Source organism: Mirounga angustirostris, unplaced genomic scaffold (assembly GCF_029215605.1).
Source record: "Mirounga angustirostris isolate CCGP_5_RB_7025 unplaced genomic scaffold, mMirAng1.0.hap1 SCAF_12, whole genome shotgun sequence".
In the NCBI taxonomy this organism is placed as follows: Eukaryota; Metazoa; Chordata; class Mammalia; order Carnivora; family Phocidae; genus Mirounga; species Mirounga angustirostris.
Window position 1 is genome coordinate 105,521,967 of NW_026991720.1, and position 27,215 is coordinate 105,549,181.

The 27,215-nt window shown below is 64.3% G+C and overlaps 1 protein-coding gene across 9 annotated transcripts in view; it reads left to right on the forward strand.

Annotated features, from left to right (window-relative positions):
* CAMK2B (calcium/calmodulin dependent protein kinase II beta) overlaps positions 1 to 27,215 on the forward strand; it is an 80,547-nt gene that overhangs the window by 40,419 nt on the left and 12,913 nt on the right. For 4 of the 9 annotated variants that reach the window (XM_064575561.1, XM_064575563.1, XM_064575562.1 and 1 more), the window contains exons 4-13: positions 5,342 to 5,396; positions 8,739 to 8,804; positions 14,546 to 14,618; positions 19,995 to 20,097; positions 20,180 to 20,263; positions 20,713 to 20,807; positions 20,969 to 21,091; positions 21,531 to 21,614; positions 22,168 to 22,210; positions 23,155 to 23,229. In XM_064575561.1, coding sequence (XP_064431631.1) covers positions 5,342 to 5,396; positions 8,739 to 8,804; positions 14,546 to 14,618; positions 19,995 to 20,097; positions 20,180 to 20,263; positions 20,713 to 20,807; positions 20,969 to 21,091; positions 21,531 to 21,614; positions 22,168 to 22,210; positions 23,155 to 23,229 — 801 coding nt within the window. The other 5 variants (XM_064575565.1, XM_064575567.1, XM_064575566.1 and 2 more) reach the window with 2 other exon arrangements.

Below are 27,215 nucleotides of genomic sequence, written 5' to 3' on the forward strand. Positions count from 1 at the left end.
AGAACACGGGGGAGGCAGGGCTGAGACTGGGGCATTTACAGGGAACATTCCAGAACATGGGGAGCCAGAGCTGAGACTGGGGTGCAGAGGGAACATTCCAGAACATGGGGGAGGCAGGGCTGAAACTGGGGCATTTAGAGGGAACATTCCAGAACACGGGGAGGCAGAGCTGAGACTGGGATGCAGAGGGAACATTCCAGAACACGGGAAGGCAGAGCTGAGACTGGGTTGCAGAAGGAACATTCCAGGACAAGGAGGAGGCAGGCTGACACAGGGGGATGCAGAGGGAACATTCCAGAACATGGAGACAGAGCTCAGACTACGGTGTGCAGAGGGAACATTCCAGAACAAGGAGGAGGCAGAGCTTACACGGAGTGGTACAGAGGGAACATTCCAGAACATGGGGGAGGCAGAGCTCAGCCTGGGGGGTGCAGAGGGAACATTCCAGAACACGGGGGAGGCAGGGCTGAGACTGGGGCATTTAAAGGGAACATTCCAGAACATGGGGAGCCAGAGCTGAGACGGGTGCAGAGGGAACATTCCAGAACATGGGGGAGGCAGGGCTGAAACTGGGGCATTTAGAGGGAACATTCCAGAACAAGGAGGAGGCAGGACTGAGACTGGGGTGCAGAGGGAACATTCCAGAACATGGGGAGGCAGGGCTAGACTCGGGTGCAGAGGGAACATTCTCTGTAGACTCAGGAGGGGCTCTCTGGGGAGTAGTGGGAGAGACGTCAAGGGGGAGGTAAAGGGTCCCCTTGCTCCCGGGCCTGGGTCTGCCCAGCCCCACTGTGGACAGAAGTGCCCCTGGTGCCCCGGGAGAGGCAGTGGGACCTCGTTCAGCCAGGTGCAGGGCGGGGGCTCTGGGGCTCCCCATCCTGTGCCGCTTCCTCAGAGCAGCTGTGTTTGGGGCGTGGGGAGGGAAGGAGCCTCAGTTTCTCCATCTGTAAAGTGGAGAAGGGCACTCACAGGGAGTGCCCAGGAGGAACTGAGAGGAGTCAGGTGGAGGGTGCAGCGCTGAGCCCTCCCTGTGGAGGTGACCTGGGGAGGCTCGGAGTCCGTCGTGGCTGGCGAGCTGCCGTGGCTCTGAGCTCCCCCAGGATCTGTGCCTCGAGCGGGGCCTCACAGGCCACACACTTCTGGGGCTCTTAACCCGCGTGAGTCACCCGCGCTGCCTGACCCGCAGCAGATCTCAACCCGTGCGCACTGATTTTCTCTGTGGACTCAAGAGCCGTGGGGCTGGGTGGTCAGGGCTGCTACAAAACCTGCGGGATCCGTGCAAAATGAAAATGCAGGACTCAAGACAGCAGAACAGGCCTCCTGGGCCCGGGCCCGGGCAGCTCCACCAGGGCTCCCGTGCGGTGTGGGCACTGGCCCGAGCTGCATCTTCTGAATGTTTGCCTGCATCTTTAGCGTTTGCTTCTAGGGCTTGCTCACGTGGCCATCGGTGGGAGGCTGGAGTCCCTCCCTACTGGGCGTCTCGTCGGGGCCACTTGAGCATCTTCACGTGGCAGTGGGTCCCCAGAGGGCATAATGACAGGGACTCAGAGGGAGACAGAGAGGTAGGGAGGGAGAACGAGGGGCACGAAGCTGCTTTTTCCTCCCAAAATGTAGTAAAATGCACATAGTATTTATAATTTTAACCGTTTTTAAGGTACATAGTTCAGCGTCATCATGTATATTCACAACACGTGTGATCGTTGCCGTTATCTGTACTCACACTTTCCGTCATCCTGGGTGGGAAGTCTGCACCGGGAAACACTACCTCCCGTCGGGCCCCCCAGGCCCGGGATCCATCACGCACTGTGTCCGTGGATCGGTCCCCGCTGGGAACCGCATGGCCGCGGGATCACACATCGGTCCCTTTGTGACTCTCGTTTCGCTTGGCATAACGTCCTCACCGTCCGTGTTGAAGCAAGTTGCCGGATTTCCTTGCTTTTCAAGGCTACGTAATATTCCGCCCTGTGGCCGGACCAGTTTGCTTCTCCGTTCACCCGACAGTGGACCCTTGGCTTCTTGCCGCCTGTCGGCCGCTGCAGACTGCTGCTGTGGACACGGGTGTGCGAGTATTTGTGTGGATCCGGCTTTCACATCTCTGGCCACACACCCAGCAGTGGCGTGGCGGCCCACGGGCCGGTCTGTGTTCCACTTTTGCAGGAACCGCCATGCTTCCTAGGCCTAGTCTAGGAGGGGCCACGCCATCACCCTGCCGATTCTCTTCTTGAAGGCCGGCCACACGCGAGGCTGAGGGACCTAAGCTCTCCTCTTGAAGAGGAGCATCAGAGCATGGGGTGTGTTCTGCCCTCCGCGATGAGCATGTGGGGCCTCTGCTGAGCTGTCACACTGGGAGTGAGGTGCACAGAGCCGGCTTCCCATCACCAGCTGCCCAGGCAGAGCCCTCCCCAGCTGGTACAGTTTCTCTTCAGAGACAAGGAGGTCCCTGGGCAGGGCAGAGGGGGCAGCCGTGTGGCCTGGCTTCAGCGGTGCCTTCTGCGGGGAGTAGGCCTGGGTGTCTGGGATGGGCCTCACCCAGTGTCCCCCAGCCTCCCCCCAGCCTCCCTCCAGCCTCCCCCAGCCTCCCCCAGCCTCCCCCCAGCCTCCCCCAGCCTCCCCCCAGCCTCCCCCAGCCTCCCTCCAGCCTCCCCCAGCCTCCCCCAGCTTCCCCCCAGCCTCCCCCAGCCTCCCCCAGCCTCCCCACAACCTGCACTCAGCCTCCCCTCTGCATACTGACCCTCTACTCAGGGCCTGGCTCAGGGAGGGCAAATCCCCACCTGGTTTCTGGGGCTGGAACTGACCTCCTCTGCCGGGTGGTTCACCCCTGAGCTTGGCAGTTGGGCACGGTGGAGGACATGCACTGGACGCCAGGGGACTTCCTGCCTGGACAGCGGAGGCCAGTGCGAGTCCGGGAGAGGAGAAAGGTCTCCAGATGTTGTGCATCCGGGCTGGGCCTTGCCATCACAGCCAGCACGGGGTCCAGGAAGGGGGTCCGGGGCTGTCGGGAGGGTGGAGGGGCCCCCCGAGAGCCCCTGGCCTGGGACTCAGGTCCAGCCCCTGGAAGAGCCGAGGCCCCGGCGAGGGGAGGATCCTGGGTGCACGCCTGTGTCCTCTGTGTGGCGGCCTCGCGGGACTCCCAGGCTGGGCTCTCGGGCGCCGGCGGGGCAGGCTGTCGTCGCTACGTATCCTGCTCAGTGTTACGTACTTCCTGCTTTATTTAAGTAGATTCTGTGACAAGTCGCTTTCTCCCTGGGCTCTGTTAGAAATCACGGTCTTGTATGCTAGATAGGTTTCCTTCTAAACCATTAAAATAACGTGCATCTATTATTTATTTATTTATTTATTTAAAGATTTTTATTTATTTATTCATGAGAGAGAGAGAGAGGCAGAGGGAGAAGCAGGCTCCCAAGGAGCAGGGAGCCCGATGCGGGACTTGATCCCAGGACCCTGAGATCATGACCTGAGCCGAAGGCAGACGCTTAACGACTGAGCCACCCAGGCGCCCTCTTTTTTTTCTTTTTAAAGATTTTATTTATTTGACAGAGAGAGAGACACAGCGAGAGAGGGAACACAAGCAGGGTGAGTGGGAGAGGGAGAAGCAGGCTTCCCGCGGAGCAGGGAGCCCAATGCGGGGCTCGATCCCAGGACCCTGAGATCATGACCTGAGCCAAAGGCAGACGCTTAACCATCTGAGCCACCCAGGCGCCCCGTGCATCTATTTTTTAAATGCTAAAAATGTTGGGGAAAAAAAGTGTCCACATGCACGTAGCCTCCACTCCCCCCTAGACCCCCTGTGTCTCCCGGGCGAGGAGGTAGACCTGCCAGCAGGACCTAGGAGCCCGGCCCCTTCCCACCAGCACTGGGGGGCAGGGGCCCCCTGCAGCACCCCAGCTTCATGAACCCCTGGGACTCCCCAGGGAAGGAGAGTAAGGCCCCCAGGAATGTCCCTCAGGGGCCCTCAGGCCTTTCTTGCTTGGAAGTCCAGGGGAGGCGGCTGGGGCAGAGGAGCCCGCACCTGGAGGGGGTGAGCTTTTCTTCACCGCGCTGATTTCACGGAGGGTCCCGGAAGGAGGTTGCAGTGAGCAGGGGTCTGCTGGGTGTTGGGGAGAGGCAGGTCAGCGTCAGCTCTGCGCGCCCGGAGGCCTCCGGGACGTCCCCGGGAGAGGTGACTGAGCCCAGCAGCTGGTGGAGGCCCGGGGCCTGGGAAGACCTCGCTTCGTGAGCATGTGGCCACGGGGCTGCTGAGGGCGGAGGGGAGAAGGCTGGATGCCGGGCCCTTGAGCAGAGGCACAGAGCAAGAAACGGGAGGGCAGCAGGCTAGAGGAGCCGGCCCCTGGAGTCGGCGACCAGACGCCCCAACTGCTCGGGCAGGAGCCCGGCCTCGGTGCCAGGCTTTGGCCCGTGTCCGCAACCGCTGCGGCCGAACTGGGCTTCGTGGCGTGAAGACGCTGCTGGCCGGGCCCCTGGGAGGGTTACAGCGGGAGGAAGAAGGAGGCCTGCTGGCGGGTGGAAACTAAAGGCGCAAGGCCGGGGCCTCCCTACCTCCTTGCGGGGAGAGGCCCAAGGAGCCGCAGGCCCTGGGGGTTCCGAGCCCTGCTCCACTCGCTGCCTGGCCCTCGGGGAGCCGTGCGCCTCTCCACCGTGTGCGTGGCCTCTGGGTGGCAGGAGCGCTCCGAGCAGCGCCTGCAGGAGGCAGAACCTGGCACGGGAGGGGCGGCGTCCAGGACGCACCGTTCCTAGAAATATTTGCTGTTCAGCGCCGGGGGCGTCTCCAGCTCCACGGAGCGGCGGCGACGTTTTGTGCTGAGAGCACTTCCTTGGCTGTCCACTCGCTCGCTCGTCACAGGCTAGCCAGCGCCCTCGGGCGGGGCGCGCTCCAGGCTCAGGGACACACAGGCTGGGGGAGCACCTGGAACCCAAACCCAGGGCCTGAGCTTCTGGAAGTGGTCCCTCACTGGGCTCCCTTCGCTTGCCCCGAGAGGCGGGCAACCGGGCCCCACGGCTCGTGTCACGGTCCTGTGAGCGGCTCCTGTCCAGGGCCTGGTCCAGCGAGCCTCCACCCTGTGGCCCCACCTCGCCTGAGACCCCCTGCGCCCTGGCCGCGGGCTGAGAGGGGCCTGGGTCTCCCTCGGACAGACGAAAGGGGACAGCGGACACCTAGGGCCCTGTGGATGTCCGCCTGGGACTCATGGCTCTCCCCTTGGGCTCTGCCCTGCAGCACCCCCACCGTGGGGAGCCCCAGGCCCTTGTTGGGATGGGTGGGCCCCCTCCATGAGGGAGGGGGGCTGCGCAGCGAGGGCGGGTCCCGGGCTGGGCCAGCCCCTCACGGCCTCTTCTGTCCCCACAGTGCGGCTGCATGACAGCATCTCTGAGGAAGGGTTCCACTACCTGGTCTTTGATCTGTAAGTGCCTGAGCTGGGGACGCTCCCCTGCATGACTGGGGGGCAGACGCGGGGGGAAGGGGAGGACCCGAGGAGCCTTCCTCTGCCGGCCTTCCCCTGGGGTCCTCATCATAGCCGACTGGCATGAGCGTGTGTGTCCACACGAGCACGTGTGGTTTCGGGGGTGCATATGTGTATGTGTGTCTGTGCGTCCACGCGTGTGTGCGTGTGTGGGCCTTGGGGCCTCTTACTTCCTGCTGGATCGAGGAGCAGTGAGCTCATCCCCGTCTTTCCCTGCCAGCTCCCACTACACAGCTATATTTAGCTGTCCGTGAGTCACCGCGGCTGGGGGACCGGGAGAGGGTGGGCAGGGGCCGCAGGCTTTGGGCGGCCCCTAGTGGCCTCTGGATGGCCTCAGGGCCAGGGCGCTGTCACCCATGTGACGGGACACCTGCCTGGGCAGCGTCTCCTCCCCCGAGGACAGATGCCGCCACGGCCATGGGACACGGAGCCTGAGGAGCCCTCAGTGCCCTCCAGGTCCCCAGGTCGAGAGAGGCTGGGACTGTCCCTGAAGGGGCTCGGTCCCCTCTCAATGCCCCAGTGTCCCACCAGACCACGCTCTGAATCGCCTGCCAGGCGGCCAGGCTGGCCTGGGACACAACTGCCACCCCCAGGCCGAGGCTGTGCCTTAAACGTCCGTCCCATGGTCCCTGTGGAGGAGGGCAGGCTTGCCCCCGGGTGCCCCAGAGCCACCCAGCGTTGCAGGGAGTGTAGGGGCCACGGGGCTGGAGGACGGCCATGCCCAGGCCCTGGCGGCAGACGGGCCAGTGGGTGTGATTCAGAAGGCAGGAGGGAGAGACTGGGCTGTGGGTGTCCGTGTGTTCGCGTGTGCGCTCATGCATGTGTGTGTGTACGTGTGGGTTCACGTCTCTTGGCCTACACAACAGGCAAGCCTGGGGAGCTCTGGGAGGCCAGCGAGAAGTACTTGGCGGTGTTTCTACGGGGATGGGGACGGGGGAGGGGAAGGGCCCAGGTCCTGCACGCCCTCGCCGAAAGCCACTGGGGCCCACAGGCCTGTGGTGGTCCTGACCCCGCGGAGGCCCCTGCTGCCGGGCACCCAGGATGCCCTTGGGCCTCAGGCAGCCGTTTCTGGGGTGGGCGGGGAGGGAACGGGGGAGAGTGGAGACAGGCCCTGCCCCGCCACAGCCCTCCCGGTCACGCTGCACACCGGCTGCGGGTCTGCGGGGCCAGAGCTGGGGAACACTTCTCGCCTAGCTTGGCATCACCTTCAGGAGGCCCCAAGTTTGGGGGAAATACGGATTCAGGAGTTGAGAGGTTTCCCCACTCCCACCCCTGGGAATGTTCCAAGGCCTTGGGGCAGCCCAGAATCAGCCACGTTGCCCCGCTGAGGACAGGGAGGACAGGAGGAGATGTTGGCCTCCTGGTCCACGTGAGACGCCACCCCCCCCCGCCAGCAACCAGTCCCTGCCCTGTAGCTCTGGACCGCATGGCCCAGGTGCCCATCAGTGTAGACGGAAGCCTCCTGTGGACACAGGGACCCCGAGGGCCTGTCCCCAGCCCTGGGCGAGGACTCCCTCCTTGCACACCCAGGCACACGTACACACCCAGGTGCACACCTAGGCACACACTCTCATTGTGCCTGCATTAGGCAGTGGGCTCTGAGCCTCAGGCTCTTTTGGTGGCAGGTTGGGACCCTAAAAGCACCTTGCTCCCAGAGTTGTTGGCGTGTCCAATGAGATCATGAGGCAGGCGTGTAGCTGGGGTGGGGGCATGCTAACACCCAACACACCCTGTTTTTCTTTCCCTCCAACTTTAAGGGAGAGCCCACCCATGCCAGGGACACCCATTCAGCAGGGTCCATGCCCCTGCCACAGGCCAGCCCCGCCCCGACCACAGGGCACAAAAACGAGGCCGACCCAAGCCCCATCTTCAAGAACAGACACACAGATGGAGAGGACACAGCCCCTGGGGCCCGCACAGCTGCAGAGGGAGGTGGCCCTGGGCCTGCCCGTCTCAGGGGTGGGAAGCCTGGTGGACTCAGAGCCTGCTGAGTTGGGTGGGGGGGCTTGGGCAAGCCTCGGGAGGGCTCCTCCCTGCTCCCCCTGCATCTGTGCCTCACCCCTGTTGTTTTCACCTTTCTGTCCACCCATGTTTTCCAGCCCAAGGGATCCCAGGTAGCCTGGAGTCTTTCTGGTCTTCCAGAGGCCCTTCAGACAGTGGCTCCTGTCTGGGTGTCCAGCCTGATCATGGGGCCTTCAGGGCCTTACTGAGCAGGGACATATGGCAAGTGGGTGTGTGGACAGAAATCCCGCCCTCCTCCTCACGGTCTCACCTACCAGGGAGGCCAGATCCAGGCAGTGTCTCTCTGGCCCCTGGCTCTGGACAGGGACACATCTCTGGTTCCGGGGGACCTGAGGAGGGATTCAGATCGCTTCAGGCCTGGGTACGCTGCAGAGGCCTGGGTCAAACTCCCGTGCTGCCCACTCTAGGCACACCACTCAGCTGAGACTGCATGTTCTGAGCACGGTAGTGCCAACGTCATGCAGCGGGCGTGAGAGTGAAAACGGGACGTGATACCACGTGTGAGGATTTGGTCAGTTGTTAGTCCTAGGAGACAAGGAAAATAGGGTGGAGGTGATGGAGGAGGAGGAGGTGATGGAGGAGGAGGTGATGGAGGAGGAGGAGGAGGTGATGGAGGAGGAGGTGGAGGAGGAGGTGGAGGAGGAGGTGATGGAGGAGGAGGTGGAGGAGGAGGTGATGGAGGAGGAGGTGGAGGAGGAGGTGATGGAGGAGGAGGTGATGGAGGAGGTGATGGAGGAGGAGGAGGTGGAGGTGATGGAGGTGGAGGTGATGGAGGAGGAGGAGGTGGAGGTGATGGAGGTGGAGGTGATGGAGGAGGAGGTGATGGAAGTGGAGGAGAAGATGGAGGAGGTGATGGAGGAGGAGGAGGTGATGGAGGGGGAGGAGGAGGTGATGGAGGAGGTGGGGGAGGAGGAGGTGATGGAGGAGGTGGAGGAGGAGGTGATGGTGGAGGAGGTGGAGGAGAAGGAGGTGATGGAGGAGGAGGTGGAGGAGGAGGTGATGGAGGAGGAGGTGGAGGAGGAGGTGATGGAGGAGGAGGTGGAGGAGGTGATGGAGGAGGAGGAGGTGGAGGTGATGGAGGAGGAGGAGGTGGAGGTGGAGGAGAAGATGGAGGAGGTGATGGAGGAGGAGGAGGTGGAGGAGGAGGAGGAGGTGATGGAGGAGGTGATGGAGGAGGTGATGTTGTCCGCGGTGAGCACAGTGGTGGACGTGACGAGGCTGTGGGGTCTCCAGAGTCTGTGACCTGTGCTTCTCCTGCAGGGTCACGGGCGGGGAGCTGTTTGAGGACATCGTGGCCAGAGAGTACTACAGCGAGGCGGACGCCAGGTGGGTGTGCAGCCCTCACCCCTTCCGGGCCTCTTCTCGCCCCAGCCCTGCCTCGCCTGGTCCCCGTCCTGCCCCCGTGGCCCACGTGTGCTCCTGCGGGTGTCTCGGCTCACCCGGCCTGGGCCGACGGTCAGCCGAGCCCTGCTGGGAGCCCGAGCAGGTCCCAGAGCAGTGTCCTGCCCCAGATTGCAGGCGAGGCTGGAGTCGGGGAGCGCCCGGGCCGGCTCCGCTCCCCACAGAGGGGCTTTTTCCCTGGCGTGGTGGAAGGGGGAGTCATGGTGCCCCCCCCCTTGGACGTCTGTCCATGGCCCGCAGCACGCCCCCACGGGGCCTTCCTCAAGGAGATGGGCAGTTTCCAAATGCTTTTCCGAACACAGGGCAGGGATCCCTTTCCATGCCATCCTCCCAGGGCTGGAGGCAGGAAGGGAAGGCAAGGGGGTGGGGGGGACTGTGCCTCCGGGACCGCGTCTGCGGGCTCTCGTTCGTGGGGCCCTGTGTGCAGGGATGCGGGGACTCGGGCTCCCTCCGGGTGAGGCTTCCGTGTGGGCCCCTGGGCAGCCCTTCCTCCTGGGGTCAGCCGTCACAGGGGATGAGGGGCCCAGGGGCACTGCTGGGGACGCAGGGCCCCCCGTCCTGGAAGGGGAGGCCGTCCGCGGCCTGCTGTGGCCTATGCTGGAGTGACTCCTGACCATGCATCTCCGCGGGAGGACAGCTGAGACCAGCCGCTCCCTGCCTGCTGGGGCCGGGAACCCCTCCCGTGACAAAGATAAAGGCCACTCTGGCCATCCAGCTCTAGGTGCTGGCGGTCACTATGGATGCTTTTAATTTTTTGTTACTTGTTTATTTCTAAGAATTTCATTAGTGAACATGTATTCTTTCTATAATCAAGAAAGTGGATATTAGTATTTTACTTTAATTTTTTAAAAAGATTTTTATTGGAGAGAGCACGAGCAGGGGGATCGGCAGAGGCAGAGGGAGAAGCAGGCTCCCTGCCAAACAGGGACCCCAATGCGGGGCTCGATCCCAGGACCCCGGGACCATGTCCTGACCTGAAGGCAGACTCTTAACTGACTGAGCCCCCCAGGCGCCCCTTGAATATTTTTTTTAAAAGTAGCTTTTTGTGGCTTGCTTCTGCACCCATGGGCAAACTCACCTGCTAGTAACGGCCCGAGCGAGTCCCGCAGCAGAGTCAGGGCCTCCTGGGTCCTCCAGGGTCAGGGCCGGGGCTGGGGGTGTCAGGGACAGGGCTCAGGGGCACGGGCTGCTCTCCTGAGGCTCTTTGAAGAAGGACCCTCGTTTTGCCTGCTCGCCTGGGAGTGGCCGGTCCCCTTCAGTACCAGGAAGATCCGGTTCTTAGTTCCTCCTTTAAGAAAAGTAGAGTAGAGCAGAGCTATGTCCCCTGGCTCTGTGGTGCTGGAGTGGGGACGTTTGGAGAGTGGGTGCCTGCCTGCTGGGCCTGGGCTGTCCTGACCTCTGCCAGGGCTAGAGGAGCTCAGGGGCCAGCAGGGGCAGGCCCGGCCAGCAGGTGGGCAGGGTCCCGGCCAGCAGGTGCAGGCTCAGCCAGCAGGTGGGCAGGGTCCCGCTCAGCAGGTGCAGGCCCGGCCAGCAGGTGGGCAGGGTCCCGGCCAGGTGGGCAGGGTCCCGGCTTGCTGTCCCCAGGTCTGGTGCCGGGGCCCACCACCACCAGGGCAGTACCAGCATGAGGAGGACTGTGTCTGGGTAGCTGGCCTTCACAGCCGTCTGTTTCCCCGCCTGGAACTCCTTGCCCTGGGGCTTAGTCCTTGGCATCCCCCACTGCGTGGGGCCTGGCCCCTTGCCTGTGTTCCGTAGCAGGTGCTTGGCTGAGGGGTGCTATGGCCCGTGACAGCAGCCCCCTCTTGGCTGGGAGCCCCTGGACCCCCCCAGCCTGCCCACAGTGCCTCCCTCCTGTGCCCGCCCACGCCCCCGACCGTGCACACACCCCGCGCACCCCAACACCTGTGGCCTCCGAGCTCCTCCCTCACCCACCTGCCCCGCCTGCCTGCCTCTCGGCCTCATCTCCAACACCCCCTCCAGCCCCCAGCCCCACCGCTGGACGCCCGTGGATCCCTCCTGCCATGCTCCTGTCGGGGACCCGGTCGTGGAGGGCTCCCCTGGTGTTTGGGCCCCTTGGAACTGGCCCAGAGGAGACAGGGCTGGGGTCCCCCCCACAAATGCCCAGTTTTCTCTCACAAAGCCCGCCTTGCTCAGAGCCCAGCTCCGAGGAGGGGACGAGGGGACACTCTCAGGGAGGCAGCCTGCAGCTGCCTCTTCTCCCAGGGGCTCTGGCCCCTGGGTTGCATTGGATGTTTGTGCTGGTGCTTTGTTTTCGGCCAGGCGGGCCTGCCAGGGTCTGCTGTGGACACGGGCACGGTGGTCACCCGGGGGCATCATCAGGAACCGTGGCAGATGTGGCTGGGAGGGCTGCCTGGCTCTGGGGACCCGCCACTGAAAGGGGTCAGGCCGTGCTGAGCCCGGGACCCGGGATGCCTGCCACGCGGTGTGGGCGGGGAAGTCCGGCCCCGTGGCCTGCTAGGGCCGTGCTGCTCATGGCAGAGCATCTCGTGGCTTCCACCGTGGCGAGTGTCTGGAGGGGGCGGGAGGAAGGCAGGCCTTGCTTTTCTGAGCTCTTTCCTAATCCCGCTTCGGAAGAACTTGGCGGTTTATGGGGAACCTGGAGGGTCTGTTTCCAAAGCAGGGAAAGCAAAGGTCAAAACATTTAGAACCCAGTTTTTAAAAGCCTAGAAAGTTAGGCGGCTCTTGAGAAATGTTTCAAAGGCCCCCTGAGAATCCGACTACCCTGCCAAGAAGGAGGAGGAGGTAGGCGTGCAGCTGAGGTGACCCCAGAGCCCAGAACCGTGAGAATAGCGTCCAGGACCCAGCCAGCGTCTGGAATGCGCTTGGAAATAACTCTGACCACAAAAAGGCCCCACAAGGAAGATGGTACAGTGTGAGCAGAAGATGGAAGGCGGGCAGGACTTCCAGGCCGCGATCCCAGGTTGGAGTGGTGAGGGGGGCCAGTGGTCCCCAGGAGCCCCCCCGGGCAGGGCTGCCCAGAATGGGCACCTGTGGGGTGCGGAGACAGGCTCCCACCACCACGTGGCTGGGGAGGCTCCCCAACAGCTTCCTCGTGGGGGCCCGGTTTGCTTAGCCAGCTCACTCCTGGCCCTGGGGGGAAGCCAGTGCAAGTCTGTGTCCTCCCAGCCAGTTTCTCCATCGCGGTGGCCGTGAAGGCCCTGGAGCAGGGTCTGCGGGTGGGCGGACAGGGTCTGTCCTCAGAGTAGCAGGGAGACAGCCAAGTCCCGCGATGCTCTTGGAGAGATGCAGACCCTCTGCTGGCTCCAGGGGGGTGGGCTCGCATCTTTGGTGCTGCTTTGGGCCCTGCATTCCCAGGAGGGGACAAGGAGGAGGGCAGGGGTGCAGCCCCGCAACTCCAAGCCGATGTTAGCCGTCTGTCCTGTGGCACATGGACCCCTGGGTCCGACAGACGTTCTCAGAACATCTTCCTGCGGGGTCAGGGGAAGGCACGATCAAGAGGAGGAAGCCCCGTCAATACCGTGGTGGAGGCCACAGTCCAGGCAGAGACACCCACACAGAGGCCGTGGCCACCAGGGGACGGCGGTGCGGAGTCCAGAGGGTGTTGTCAGGGGTCAGAGCCAAGGAAGGGTCTTGAGCGGGAAGGGGAAAGACGGGCTTGACCCAGAGCTGAAGCAGGATGTGCACAGGCTCAGCAGGTCTGACCGGAAGCCAGGTCACCCCGGGGCCTGTGGGGAGTGGCCAGGGGCTCCTGCCGGACAGCAGGGCGCTCAGCTGGGTGCAGGCCAGGGCCGAGCTGCTGCAGCTCAGGAGGGGGCTGGTCTGCCAGTCCCCTCCACCGCCCCGCCGACTCCATGCGGATGCCACAGTGCATAGGTGGTCCTAGGGACCTGCGACGGAGTGCCGTGCATGAGCGTTGACAGCCCCGGGGCTCCAGGTGGGCAGTGAGGGGTGGGTCTCTGCAGGCTGGGAAAGCCGTCCCCGGCCCTGGACCCTGGCTCAGCGACCTCAGTGGCAAGTGCTGGGGGCTTCGCCTGTCCTCTGCCTGCCCTGACCTTAGAGGAGGGGCTCCGGCGGAGTAGGTCCCCCCGACGAGCTTGCCGTGGGGGTCAGCATGACTGCAGTATGAGCCCCTGACTGCAGTAACGGGGGCTGGCGCCACCGGGACAGGGATGAGGATCACAGGGGATGTTCCAGGCAGATGGGAGTCACAAGAACAAGGAAGGTTTTTTTTTTTTTTAAAAGATTTTATTTATTTATTTGACAGAGAGAGAGAGAGAACACAAGTAGGCAGAGGGAGAGGGAGAAGCAGGCTCCCCGCGGAGTGGGGAGCCCGATGCGGGGCTCGATCCCAGGACCCTGGGATCATGACCTGAGCCGAAGGCAGCCGCTTCACCGACTGAGCCACTCAGGTGCCCAGAACAAGGAAGGTTTTGAGGATGAGTTAGGTCAGGACCCGGGGACAGGAGACCCCCGGGTCACAAGGGCAGGAGACTCAGGACACGGGAGGGGGCTGTGGCTCCAGCCCCTGGTGGTGCTGTCAAGGGGTTGTGTCCCACAGCTTTGGGCCTGGCTCCTTCTGACCCCCCCAGAGCTCAGGAGCCGTCATCATTAGGGTTCCAAGGTCCTGGCATGTGCAGGGAGGAAAGTCAGGTTTATGCCGTGGGAGGAGGATCTCCAGGTGTGGCCAGAGCTACTTGAGGAACAGGTCTGGTCCCTCCCCCCCACTCCGAGTTTGCTATTAGGGAGACAAAGCCCACACCTCCAGCTGACCCTCAGTCACCTTGCAGGGTCCAGCCGTGGCAGGAGGGATCCTGAAGCAGTCTGTCTTCCCGTCTCGCCCCCACCGAGAGGGGCAGCGAGTGCAGTCCTGGGCAGGGGGCTCCTGGCGGCCTGTGGCAGGCCATGCTGCAGGGGTGGCTGGGACCTCAAGGAGCCTGTGCCTGGCTCTGGGGGCAGTTGGAAACCGTGCACCCTGCGGGCCATCTGGGGGAGGCAGGCTCGGGCTCCAGGGTGTTGTGTGTGCAGAAGCTGGGGGTCATCGGGGTTTGGGGCGTGGGTGGTGTTGCTCACACGCAGGTGTCCGAGGAGCCTGCGGGCAGCCCTGACCTCTCCCTCCAGCCAGTCGTGCCCGGAAGGCCCTAGACGTCTGTCTCCCTGGCTCAGGGCTCGGGGCCCAGGCAGGAGAGCTACCAGGACCGCTGGGCTGCTCTGGAGCTGGGCAGCCAGTGTGGACGCTTGGGGCCGGTAAAACGGAAGCCCTCCTGCTCTAGCACCTGAGGGACCGGCTGCAGAACTGGCCCTGCCCCAGAACAGAGCGGGGCCTGGGCTGGGGCGCCACCCTCCTCCGCAGTGCCCTGGCCCCCTCTCAGAGGACACCTGGCATAGGGTCGGGCTCGGTTCGGCATGAGCCTGGGGAGGGTGTCCCGGGAACAGAGGTGTGTCCTCTGAGTGTGGCTTCCTTGGGCCTGGTCAGAGGAGAAAGTGGGGTGTGGGGTGCAGGGGGTGGCCCTGCCTTGTGCTGGCCAGTGGGGGGGCCCCTCCTAGCCGGCGTCTCCTCTCCTGTATGGCAGGCCCCATCTTGATTCTCTGCTTCCCTGCGACCCCAGTGCCACACAGCACCCCACTCCTGCACAACCCCCGCCCCTCGAGGCCACCCTCACTAACACACCTGCTGTTTGCCACAGTCACTGCATCCAGCAGATCCTGGAGGCGGTTCTCCACTGCCACCAAATGGGGGTCGTCCACAGGGACCTCAAGGTGAGTCCCCCACCCTGCTCTGTGTCAGCTGTCTACGCCTGCATGTCTTGCAAAAGGAGGCCCTGGAGGGGCAGGGGGAGTGCCAGGAGATCCTGTGTGCACGCGAGTGTGCACGAGCACCTGTGTGCACACGAGCACCTGTGAGTGAATGTGCACGAGCACTTGTGTAGGGCTGTGTGTGAGCATGCGTGTGGACGAGCACGTGTGTGTGTGCACGAGCACGTGTGTAGGGCTGTGCGTGAGCACGCATGTGGACGAGCACCTGTGTGTGTGTATGCACGAGTACGTGTGTGGACGAGCGTGTGTGTGAATGAGCACCTGTGTGTGTGCCTGAGCACGTGTGAGTGTGCATGAGCACATGTGTGTGGATAAGCACGTGTGTGCACGAGCATGTGTGAGCACCCATGAGTGTGCACGAGCACGTGTGTGTGAGCACCTTTGTACACGAGTATGTGTGTGTGAATGAGCACGTGTGTGTACACGAGCACGTGTGTGCACGAGCACGTGTGTGTGGATAAGCACGCATGTGGACGAGCACGTGTGTGTGCACGAGCACGTGTGTAGGGCTGTGCGTGAGCACGCATGTGGACGAGCACCTGTGTGTGTGCACGAGCACGTGTATAGGGCTGTGCGTGAGCACGCATGTGGACGAGCACCTGTGTGTGTGCACGAGTACGTGTGTGGACGAGCATGTGTGTGAATGAGCACCTGTGTGTGTGCATGAGCGCGTGTGAGTGTGCACGAGCACGTGTGTGGATAAGTACGTGTGTGCACGAGCATGTGTTTGTGAGCACCCATGAGTGTGCACGAGCACGTGTGTGAGCACTTTTGTGCACGAGTATGTGTGTGTGAATGAGCACGTGTGTGTACACGAGCACGTGTGTGCACGAGCACGTGTGTGTGGATAAGCACGTGTGTGTGCACGAGCGCGTTTGTGAGCACCCATGAGTGTGCACGAGCACGTGTGTGGATGAACAGTGTGTGTGCACGAGTATGTGTGTGGACAAGCACGTGTGTGGATGGGCACGTGCGTGTGAGTGTGCACAAGCACACGTGTGTGCACAAACCACGTGTGCAAATGTACACGAGCACGTGTGGGGGTGCGTGCAAGTGCATGAGAACGTGTTTGTGAGCACCCATGAGTGTGCACGAGCACGTGTGTGGATGAGCACCTGTGAGTGTGCATGAGCACGTGTGTGTGCACGAATACGTGTGTGTGCACGAATACGTGTGTGAATGAGCACCTGTGTGTGTTTGCACGAGTACGTGTGTGGACGAGCACGTGTGTGAATAAGCACCTGTGTGTGTGCACGAGCACGTGTGTGTGGATGAGCACCTGTGAGTGTGCGCGAGCACGTGTGTGTGAATGAGCATGTGTCTGTGCACGAGCATGTGTGTGTGAGCATCCATGAGTGTGCACGAGCACGTGTGTGGATGAGCACCTCTGAGTGTGCACGAGCATGTGTGTGTGAGCATCCATGAGTGTGCACGAGCATGGGTGTGGATGAGCACCTCTGAGTGTGCACGAGCACGTGTGTGTGAGTGTGCACGAATACGTGTGTGTGAATGAGCATGTGTGTGTGCATGAACACGTGTGTGTGAGCACCTGTGAGTGTGCACGAGTATGTATGTGTGAATGAGCACGTGTATGTGCACGAGCACGTGTGTAGATGAGCACATGCATGTGAGTTGCACAAGTATGTATGTGTGAATGAGCACGTGTATGTGCACGAGCACGTGTGTAGATGAGCACATGCGTGTGTGTGCATAAGCATGTGTTTGTAAGCACCCATGAGTGTGCATGAGCACCTGTGAGTGTGCACGAGCACGTGTATAGGGCTGTGCATGAGCACGCGTGTGGACGAGCATGTGTGAGTGTGCATGACCACGTGTGTGTGGATAAGCACCTGTGAGTGTGCACGAGTACGTGTGTTGGCGAGCACGTGTGTGAATGAGCACCTGTGTGTGAATGTGCACGAGCACGTGTGTGTGGATGAGTGTGTGTGAATGTGCACGAGCACGTGTGTGGATGAGCACCTGTGAGTGTGCACGAGCACGTGAGTGCACGGGCACATGTGTGTGGACAAGCACGTTTATGTGCACGAGCACGTGTGTGTGAGCACTCATGAGTGTGCACAAGTACGTGTGTGTGGATAAGCACGTGTGTGCACGAGCATGTGTTCGTGAGCACCCATGAGTGTGCACGAGCACGTGTGTGGATGAGCACCTGGGAGTGTGCACGTGTGTGTGTGAGCACGGGTGTGTGAGTGTGCACGAGCATGTTTTGGATGAGTACCTATGAGTGTGCACGAGTACGTGTGTGTGAATGAGCACGTGTGTGTGTGCACGAGCACGTGTGTGGATAAGCACATGCGTGTGTTGCACGAGCATGTGTTTGTGAGCACCCATGAGTGTCCATGAGCACCTGTGAGTGTGCACGAGCACGTGTGTAGGGCTGTGCATGAGCACGCGTGTGGACGAGCATGTATGAGTGTGCACGAGCACGTGTGTGGATGAGCACCTGTGAGCGTGCATGAGCACGTGTGAGTGTGCACGAGCACATGTGTGTGGATAAGCACGTGTGTGAGCACCTGTGAGTGTGCACGAGTACGTGTGTGTGAATGAGCACGTGTGGGTGCATGAGCACGTGTGTGTGAGCACCCATGAGCGTGCACGAGTATGTGTGTGTGAATAAGCACGTGTGTGTGTGCACGAGCATGTCTTTGTGAGCACCCATGAATGTGCACGAGCACGTGTGTGGATGAACACCTGTGTGTGTGCACGAGTATGTGTGTGGACGAGCACGTGTGTGGATGGGCATGTGCATGTGAGTGTGCACAAGCACACGTGTGTGCCCAAACCATGTGTGCAAATGTGCACGAGCACATGTGGGGGTGCGTGCAAGTGCATGAGAACGTGTTTGTGAGCACCCATGAGTGTGCACGAGTACGTGTGTGGTCGAGCACGTGTGTGAATAAGCACCTGTGTGTGAGTGTGCACGAGCATGTGTGTGTGGATGAGCACCTGTGAGTGTGCACGAGTACGTGTGTGTGTGAGCACCCATGAGTGTGCACGAGCACGTGTGTGGATGAGAACCTGTGAGTGCTTGAGCACGTGTGTGTGAGTGTGCACGAATACGTGTGTGTGAATGAGCACCTGTGTGTGTGCACGAGTATGTGTGTGGACGAGCATGTGCGTGTGAGTGTGCACAAAGCACGTGTGCAAATGTGCACGAGCACATGTGGGGGTGCGTGCAAGTGCATGAGAACGTGTGCATGTGTGTACTTGTGTGGGTGTGCATGTGAGAATTCATGTGTGTGTGCATGTGTGAGAGAATGCACGTGTGTGTGCACGCATGTGTGTGTGTTTGCACACGTCCCTCCATCGCCTCCATGCTCCAGGACTGAGAGGGCAGTTGTCAAAAGTCAGCCTGTCAGCACATGTCCACTTGGGGTGTCTCTCTGGGCTCCAGGTGAGACAGACCCGGCAGGGGGCATGCAGGCGATGTGTGTGCAGGTGGGGCTGCTGCCAAGGGAGCAGGGGTGAGGGGCTGGCCTTGCTGGCCTCTGCCAGCGTCCAGCCCATCCTGCAAGTCTCTGCTGCCCCTGGCTCAGCTCTGGGCAAAGCGGTTTGTCACCCCCCAGGGCACAGTGTGGCCTCAGGAGGAACAGCACCCCCTCCGCCTTCCCTGCCTCCCAGGCTCTCCAAAGCTGGGTTCCTGTCCCCTTTTTAGCTGGGCTGGGCGGGGGGGCCTGTCATTCCTGCCGAGAGTCCCTAGGTGGCATTTGAGACCAACCTTTCCACGCTGAATGGGGCCACACCTCTCTTGGGCCACCGAGGGGTGTGCACGTGAGCTGATCTCTGCAGGGGCTGTTCTGGGGATGGTGTCCCACCAGAAACAGGCCGGGACCCCCTTCCCACGCCCTCTTTGCACGTCCCACATGGTCCTGCGTCCCTCCACCTGCGCCCCAGGCCTGCTTTGTGTGCCCAGGCTGTGGGCCTCACCGTCTGTCACCCCGTTTGGTCTGAAGCAGCGTCACATGGAGGCATGCATCCCCACCTTGTCCCTGGACCCCATGATTCATAGTTCACCCTGAAGCCACGGTATAGGAATGAACATAGGTGTTCACCCCCACCCAGGTGTGACCCGGGGCAAGCAAGCCTTGCTGAAAAGAACAGAAGGGCAGGACAGTGGGCCTTCTGCCTCCTGCGGGGTGTGGAGGGCAGACGGCCTCTCCTCTTCCCAAGAGGACCCCTGTCTCCTGATGGGGACAGACCCCCGAGACAGTACAGTGGTGGGTCTGCTCTCAGCCGAGGTGGGAAGAGGGGAGAGCAGAGGGGTTTGGCACCATGTCAGAGGGCTGTGGGGGGGCAGGGGTCCCCAGCCCTTCCCTGGGGCTGAGCCCCTCATCTGTGGAAGGCCTGCCCGGCCACCTCAGACTCCTCGATGTGGGTGCAAGGGGAGGTGGGGGCCCCCTAGCCCCGCTCACGTTGGGAAAATGGAGATGCTGAGGGGCCTCTGGGCTGTGCTGGGCAGGCAGGGCCACCTGTCCCCAGCACGTGTCACCTGCGGGGACGGAGCTCGTCCCCGGCCAGCTGGGTGGGGCCCGGGGAAGCCCCGGTGTCTGCCACGGGGCTGGCATCCTTCACAGGTTCCCAGGGCCGCGTGTCACCTTCTAGCACCTCAGGGTTACGAGCAGTGTTAACACGGTCTTTTCGGAGACGTGTGCCTTTCTTGGGGCACTGCAATGGCGGCGTGGTCTCCGTGGGCCTGCCTGTCGGGAGGGCGGCCCGGGGAGGGGGCCCCGGGCGGTCAGGGACGAGGAAGCCCAGAGGCTGCGAGCTCTGTGTGCTCCCCGCTGACCGCTGGAGGCGGCCAGGCCGGGATGGGAGGGGCCCTGTGGCCAGGACACAGAGCATAGGGACCCCGTGGTGCTCCCGTGGGACAGGGGACGAATGCCCTTCAGCTTGCCCGAGGGCGCTGCTCCTTGAGGCAGGGGGGAGTGGGGGGGCCTTTCCCATCTGTGGGCGCCACGGGAGTGGGCGGCCAGACGCTCTGCGCTGCCTCCTTCCTCCTGGCCCTCGGGGGGGCGCCACCCCTCAGGCAGCCCCCCACCGTGCCTGAGCACCCAGATGTGGGACATCGGGGGGCACCGCTCGGGTCTGCTCACTGCACCCTGAGCTCTCGGCCTGGGTGTGACAGCTCTCCTCTGCCCCCGGCGCTCACGACGAGTCCGCCAGGGCAGCAGCCCCACGGTGGGGCATCAGAGCTGTGGGGCCCAGCCTGCAAACCGCTGTCCCATCTGTTGTGCCCCGTTCCGTCCGTGCCCCCCGGGTGTAAACCACACGCATACTGGTGGGTCGCCTTCCCTGCAGCCCGAGAACCTGCTCCTGGCCAGCAAGTGCAAAGGGGCGGCCGTGAAGCTGGCGGACTTCGGCCTGGCCATCGAGGTGCAGGGGGACCAGCAGGCATGGTTTGGTGAGTGTCCAGGCGGCCGGCCGGAGCGAGGGCGGGGTCCGCTGCGGCCTCGGCCCTCACACCGCCCCTGCCCTGTCCCCAGGGTTCGCCGGCACGCCAGGCTACCTGTCCCCAGAGGTCCTGCGCAAGGAGGCCTATGGCAAGCCGGTGGACATCTGGGCGTGCGGTGAGACCTCCGTGGAGGCGGGTGGGGCCACGGGGCCACGGTGGAGGGAGCCCTGCGCCACGTGCGCCGTGCCAGGCCTGCCCCTGGGCCGACTCACGGGGCTGCCACCAGCCAGGAGCCCCCTCCCCACACAGACTAGAATTGCTAACGTGATCCTGGCAGCTGCCGAGAAGCCCACCACCCCAGTGCCCGCCCCGCACCCAGAAGAGAGGTCTGGGCCAGAGGGAGCACTCGGTGCTGGGGGCGGGGCACGCAGACCACTGTGGCAGGGCTGCCTCCTTGGTGGGGGTCTCGGGTGGAGCTGAGCCCTGGACATGACCCTTGTGTTCCAGGGGCACAGGGGTGGGCTGTGGGTGGGGGTGGGGACGAGGCTGTGGGGGAGGGGACCCAGAGAGTGGGGGCTGTGGGCGGGGCGGCAGCGTGAGGCCCCCCCGCTCTGCTCCGCACAGGGGTGATCCTGTACATCCTGCTTGTGGGCTACCCCCCCTTCTGGGACGAGGACCAGCACAAGCTGTACCAGCAGATCAAGGCAGGAGCCTACGACGTGAGTGCTGGGACCCTTGTGCCCCTCCCCATCCGGGGGGAGGCCTGGAGTGAGTGACACCACCTGTGTCCCAGAATCAGGACCCACGAGAGCCCTCGGGATTCTGGCTCCTGCCTGGAGAGGGGGCTTCAGACTCCCTCGTGCGTTGCTTCCTCTTCTAGTTTCCGTCCCCCGAGTGGGACACGGTCACTCCTGAAGCCAAAAACCTCATCAACCAGATGCTGACCATCAACCCCGCCAAGCGCATCACAGCACACGAAGCGCTGAAACACCCGTGGGTCTGCGTAAGTCCCCCCAGCACGCGCGCCCTGGGGTCCTCTCCTCACCGCTGACGGGTCCCCCCGGGTCTCCTGGGTGCTGCGCGGCCTGGGGCTTAGGGCCCACTGGGGGTTTTGCAAGGCCTCCGTCTCTGGGAAGGTGGGGGCTCCAGATAGAGGGGGTCCCGTCCTGTATGTGAGGGGACGGAGAGTCGAGGCAGACCGGGGGCCTGGGTGGGGGACACAGCCGTCAGGAGGGCCAGGAGGGTGAGGGTGAGGTGGGGGCAGACAGGCGGAAAGGGGTGGTGGGCTCGGGGCTGGGCAGCAGGGGGCACAGCTGGCCCCCTGCTGCAGTGGGTGGCCCCGGGGGGTGCCGCGGCCCTGCTGTCCTGAGCCCTCCCGCTGAGGGCCGGAGCTGACCCCCCTTGGAGCCTTTTGCCGGGTGTGACAGCCCCTCTCCCCACAGCAACGCTCCACCGTGGCCTCCATGATGCACAGGCAGGAGACCGTCGAATGCTTGAAAAAGTTCAATGCCCGGAGGAAGCTCAAGGTGAGACGGGGGCCCCGGCGCCTCGCCCACCAGCCCCACGGCCCCCATTGCTCAGCCGCCCCGGGGGTGCCCGTGTCCTCGAGGGCCGCAGGCTGGGAGCGGCCAGAGGGGTCCCGGCAGGCTGGGCGAGGGCAGGCACCGCGGTCCCAGAGCACACGTGTCAGGTGGACCCAGCCCCCGCACGGCAGCGACACTCGGGGTCCCCCATTCCTGGGGCTGTGGAGGGGCAGGTGCCCCTGGTCGCTGCCGCTTGCTTCAGGGTGAGCGAGTGGGCAGTGCCGGCCCCCCGCAGGTCTGGTGCGGAGAGCAGCCTGGCTGCGGGCGGGTGGGTGGCGAGGAGGAGGCCGGCGGGGAGCCCGTGGTCCTGAGCCCCCTAGAAGCTGTGCTCAGCGGGCGGCCCCTGGTTTCACTCCGGAAGTGGGGAGCCGGTCCCTGTGCAGTCGGGGAGCCTGCGGACTTGCTCTGCGAGGCCGTGGCCCAGGTCCCGGCGGGCGCCCCCCAGGCTGAGGTCCAGGCCGGGGTGTCCCGGTCTCAGCTGCGTGTCTCTCCCCAGGGTGCGATCCTCACCACCATGCTGGCCACGAGAAACTTCTCAGGTGAGAACGGTCTTCTCCTGGAAGAGAAGGCTTCCGAATGACCCGCCGCCGCCGGCGGCCTGCCCCTCTCTCACGACCCCCGGCCCTTCTCCCCCACCGCTCAGCGGCCTGGCCTTCTGCCCGCTCGGGGCCTCGAGGCCTGGGCTCTGTGGGCAGCACCCCAGGGGCCGCCCCCCAGCCCGATCCAGCCCGGTCCGGGAGGCCGCCCGGCACACGCCCCTGTCCCTGCGTGTTGGGTCTCTGTGTCCTCGCTGCCGCCGCCTGGGCCGCAGCTGTGTGTCTGTCCGGCTGTTGGTTGGCACCTCTGTGGCCTTGTTGTCCTGAGCCCCCTGAGCACCCGTTCTGTGTGTGGGAGCGGGAGGGCAGCGGAGGACCCGGGACCTCTCCGCCGAGCTCCGGACTCGCTGGCGGCCGCCCGCCTGGGGCGCTGGGCGTGGGCGGGGCTGGGGGCGTGTGGCTGCTCGAGGGGGGTGTCTGTCAGCGACCCAAGGCCAGGGCCCTGGCCCAGCGTCACCCGAGGGGCAGGTGGCCCCTGGCTGTCCTGTGGTTGTCTGTCGCCCGCGTCACTGGCTGCGGGAGCGTCTGGGGTCCGTCCCTGTTCGTCTGCATCCAGCACCCCATCCTCTTCCTTTGGCTGTGATACCGTGCTGCTGGGACCGGGGGGCCATGTGTCACACCACTAACGGGTCCCATCCTGTGCGCACGCCCACTGGGCGCGAGAAGCCCCCGCTGGGGTTTTCTAAGGAGAAAGGAGGCAGACGCTTTCCAACTGTCGCTCGGTCCCGGTCCTGTTCCCACTCTCCTGTGAACGGGACTCTGGAGCCATCCGCCACCCAACTGTGGACTCTAATCTTCTTCTGCTTCCTTTGTCTCTCCCCTCCCTTTCCCCTGCCCACCCCCCGTCTGTGTCCGCCCCTCCCTCGTCTCTAACCCGGTGCTAACAGTGGGCAGACAGACCACCGCTCCGGCCACAATGTCCACCGCGGCCTCCGGCACCACCATGGGGCTGGTGGAACAAGGTAGATGTTCTTGACCAGGGTCCCGCCTGTCGGCATGCAGCCCCCTCGCTGCACGCAGCTGCTGGCCGGGCCTCCAGAGCTGCCCCAGAGGCCCCGGGAGCCCCCGCTCCCGCCGTGGACAGGTCCCACACGGAGGGCAGGGCGGCAGCCCCCGCTGTCCCAGCAGCCTCGGACCCCGTGCGCTAAAGGAGGGGCCGGGCTAGGTGACTCCTAAGCCATGCCTCCTCCCACATGCATTTCACCCAACCTTGGTCTTGGCCCCTGAGTCTGGGGGTCAGGAGACCCCTCTGGTCAGAGCCCTGTGCTCTGTGATCTTTCTTCCCGCTTGTCCGTCACGACCCCCGTTCAGAGTGACCTTGGCCACCCGTAGGAAGCCTCAGGGCTGCTGCTGGGCCCGAACCCTGAGTGGGAGCCCCGGGAAAAAGGCATGGGTGCAGAGGCCCTGCCCCACGAGGGCCCTCTTGCCAGCCCCGTGCACGCCCTGCCTGGGCCGCCCCTGCTCCCAAGCACCTGCACCGTGCTTCTCCCCGGCTCTCGCATGGAGCTGGTGGTCTGTGCTGGGCCTGACGTGTACAGGGGGGCCTCGGCCCCCCGCCCCGAGAATGTCCTGTTGGTCTCTCTACGAGGCCCCTGGCCTCCTCCCAGATACGTGAGGGGAGAGGCTGTTTCTGCCGAGCAGCTCTTCCCCGGGGGCCTCAGGCCTGCTCCCGCCACCTCGCTGTGAGCTTAGCCAGAAGCCCTGAGGGCTAGCGGACCGCAGGACCTGCCAGGGGACCAGCCTGAGCCCAGGGCGGTGCAGGCTTAGGGCGCACGGGGCCCGCTGCAGCTGAAGGCCGATCCCAGGGCTCCCCAGACGGAGCCGTGGGGCGTAGTTTTCTGCGGGGGCCTTGTGCTTCGGCCCAGCCAGCCGTCCATCCCAGCGCTTGCCTCAAGATCCCACAGGGGCTGCCTTCCCTAGCGGCCTCCTCCTGGGGGTACTCCGGGCAGGGCCACCCTCGGGAAGGGCGGTGTGCGCCCCCCCTGTGAGCCCGGTGGACGTGTCCGGCAGGCAAGGCCCGCGGAGGGCCGTCCTTGGCTTCCTTCCCAGAGCCTTTCTGGAGCGCATGAGGGGAGGGAGGACCAGGGGCCAGGGAGCAGGGAGCCTGGGCGCCTCGGCTGAAGCGCGCTGCTGAAGCGCAGCTGCCCGGCGCAGCGAGCGAGGCCTCCGGGCTGCTCTCTGCAGGGCCCCTGCCTGAGCCCACCTGCCTGTCGTCGGTGTGCAGCGACTGCATGAGGCCGTGTGCATGCACAGCCCCCCGCCTGGCCGCCGAGGGCTGCTCTGTCCCGGGGGCGGTCAGTGCATGTGGACGGAGCCCAGCATGGCTGTCTCGGGCCACCAGCGAGGGGACGAGGCAGAGGCTGGGCCCTTGGGCAGAGGTCAGCCCATCTCAGCCAGCGGCACTGGGCGGGGGGCTCCGTTCCAAGGCCATCGCTCCTCCGCAGGGGACAGCCTCCCCGGTGACATAGCGCCCCCACCCGAGGAGCCCGCGGGGTCTCCGTAGAGACGATGACGCTGCGGGTCGACAGAGCGTCTTGGCCTTCCCTGAGAGGAGACGGGAGAGCTGGGGGTGCGGGTGGGGGGCAGCCGTGGCCGGCCTAGACCCTGGCGGGTGCGGAAACAGGTCTCTGCTTGCCTACCAGGGGTCTGGGGCAGCTGCTCGGCCCCCCGGGGCTCCTGCCGCGAAGCTGTGCTTTTGACTGCCAGTGTAGACGGGGTCCACGGGGCCCCGAAGGCAGTGAATTTCTGGGAGCCGCTTTCAGGAGGGGCCCGGCTGTGTGTCCACACTGCGCCCGGACTCGCAGGCGCTGGTTAAAGGGGGTTCCTCAGGGGAAGTGTTTGGGCATTGGTTAAGAGGCTCGGTGTCGGCTGTGAGGCTTTCTGGAGCCTGGGCCCCAGTGGAGCCGTCTGAGTCCGCGGAGGGGTGTTGCCGTCTGGGGAGCAAGGTCTGGAGAGTGGGCTTTGAGAGTCAGGGACTGAGAGGGGGGCCCTCCCGAGACGAGGGTCTCCATCTGCCTCTGCCCAGGGCCAGGCAGGGCTGGCTGTGTCTCCTCGGGGTGCTGGGCCGGCCCCGGCCTACACCGGCTCAGACGCCGAGGCCGCGTGGTGTCGCGGGCCCGGCCTGAATCAGGTGTGGGGTCAGCTTGCCTGCCTGCTCAGCTGCCGAGACGCGTGCCTTCGGGATGGGTGCCTCTTTCCTCCAGGCCCCTGGAGGAGCCCTGCCCCCGCTGGTCAGCCAGCAAGGATGGGGGACCGGGGCTCCACGCCTTCAGCATGACTCCTACTTCAGGGGAGGTGGGCTCCAGGTGTGCGCTGGATGCGGGGAAGGGAGCAGAGGGGTGAGGTCAGTGGGGGTCAGGAGCGAAAGCCCCCGAGTCTGCAGGGCTGGCCTGTTCTACTGTGGTGAGTTACTGGGAGGTGGGTTGGAGCTGCCCCCTGGGGAGCGAGCTTTCCAGGGTGCCCACCGTGGAAGCGGCCCTGGGGAGGTGGCATTTTGGGCCTGGGACGGTCCGGGCCTCCGGGCGTGGTCCTGATCCAGCCTCCCCAGGATGGGGGGGATGTGCTGCAGGGCGGCCAGGACTGGCGGGCAAGGGAGGGGGCGCCGGTCGTCCCTTTGCTTACTGGGATCCTGTGACACTTCTCACGGGGTGAGGCCTGCCGGACCAGGGGGACAGGCCAGCGGGCAGGCCTCTGGTGACACACGGCCCCGTGGATCCTGCGGGGGAAGCCTTTGAGAGAGCTGACAGGTTGTGGGGCTGGAGACCGCGCCCAGGGTGGCACTTGGACGGCCCCACAGGGCTCTCTGCCCGAGCACATCACCCATGTCCCTGGACAGAGCCCAGAGGGCGGCAAAAGGCACCTTCACAGAGAGGGAGGCGGGCCGTGGGGCCCTGACAGTGGTTCTCAAGCCAAAGCAGGGTTAGGATCTCCTAGAACGGATGCCGCACCACCCCCGGGAGGTCTGGGGTGGGCCTGGGTGCTGCTGGTGTGGGGACGCCACTTTGAGAACCACTGCCCCTCCCTGGGTCGTGGTGTGCACATCGCCCTGATGTCACAGCCTCCAGGGATGTGTCCTGCAGTCAAGGGGCCCCCTCCGCCCCCCGTGGACCACCGTGGGCCCTCAGGGCAGGCAGCCCCGCTGCAGGGCTGGCTAGCTGGCTGGGGGCTGTGGAGCCTGCGGCGGGGTGACCCCCACCACATCGGCCTCACGGGCGGGGCAGCGCTTGGCTGGGAGCGCGGGTGGGGTGGGCAGGACCAGGTGGGGTCCTGGGCCGCACACACTCGCTCCCCTGCCTGACCACACGAATCTTGTTTTCTTTCTTTCCCTCACTACTACTCCCTCCCTCCTCACCTTTCCTTTCCTGGAAGGTAAGCGGACTTCCTTTGGTTTGGCAGCCATCGTTGCCGCTGACCGCTGTGGAGGGCCCCAATGCCGGGGGGCTGGGGGAGGGTGAGGCAGGGGCCGGGCTGCCCTGGCCTCTGTGCGGTCGCGTTGGGGCGTCCCACAGGTGGGGGGAGCCGGGGACGCGGGTGGCCCTCTGGAGCCTTCCCCGTGGGTGTCCCCCTGCTGAGCCCACTCAGAGCCCAGGGGCCTCAGGAGTGGACAGAGGGGCCCGTGTTGGGGCTGGTGCTGCCAGGGCAGGGCCAGGAAAGTGACCCCAAGGTCAGGACTTCCAGGACTGGTTCCTGAAGAACCAGGCAGCCCCTTGGTGCTCTGAGCCGGGGGCCTGGGCCTGTGGGAGGGGGCCAGGAGGCTGATCGCCGGCAGGCACCCGAGCTCGGGACAAGCCCCTCCCGTGCCTGGGTGGGTGACCAGCTGCAGCCTGCCCCGGCCCCAGAACATGGAGAATGACAGGCAGGTGCCCACCACCCCAACCTGGTACCCCATCCTGTGTTCCTCTCCGGGGAGGGGGGAGCACCCTGACTTCTTCTTGGCAGAGCCTGCACA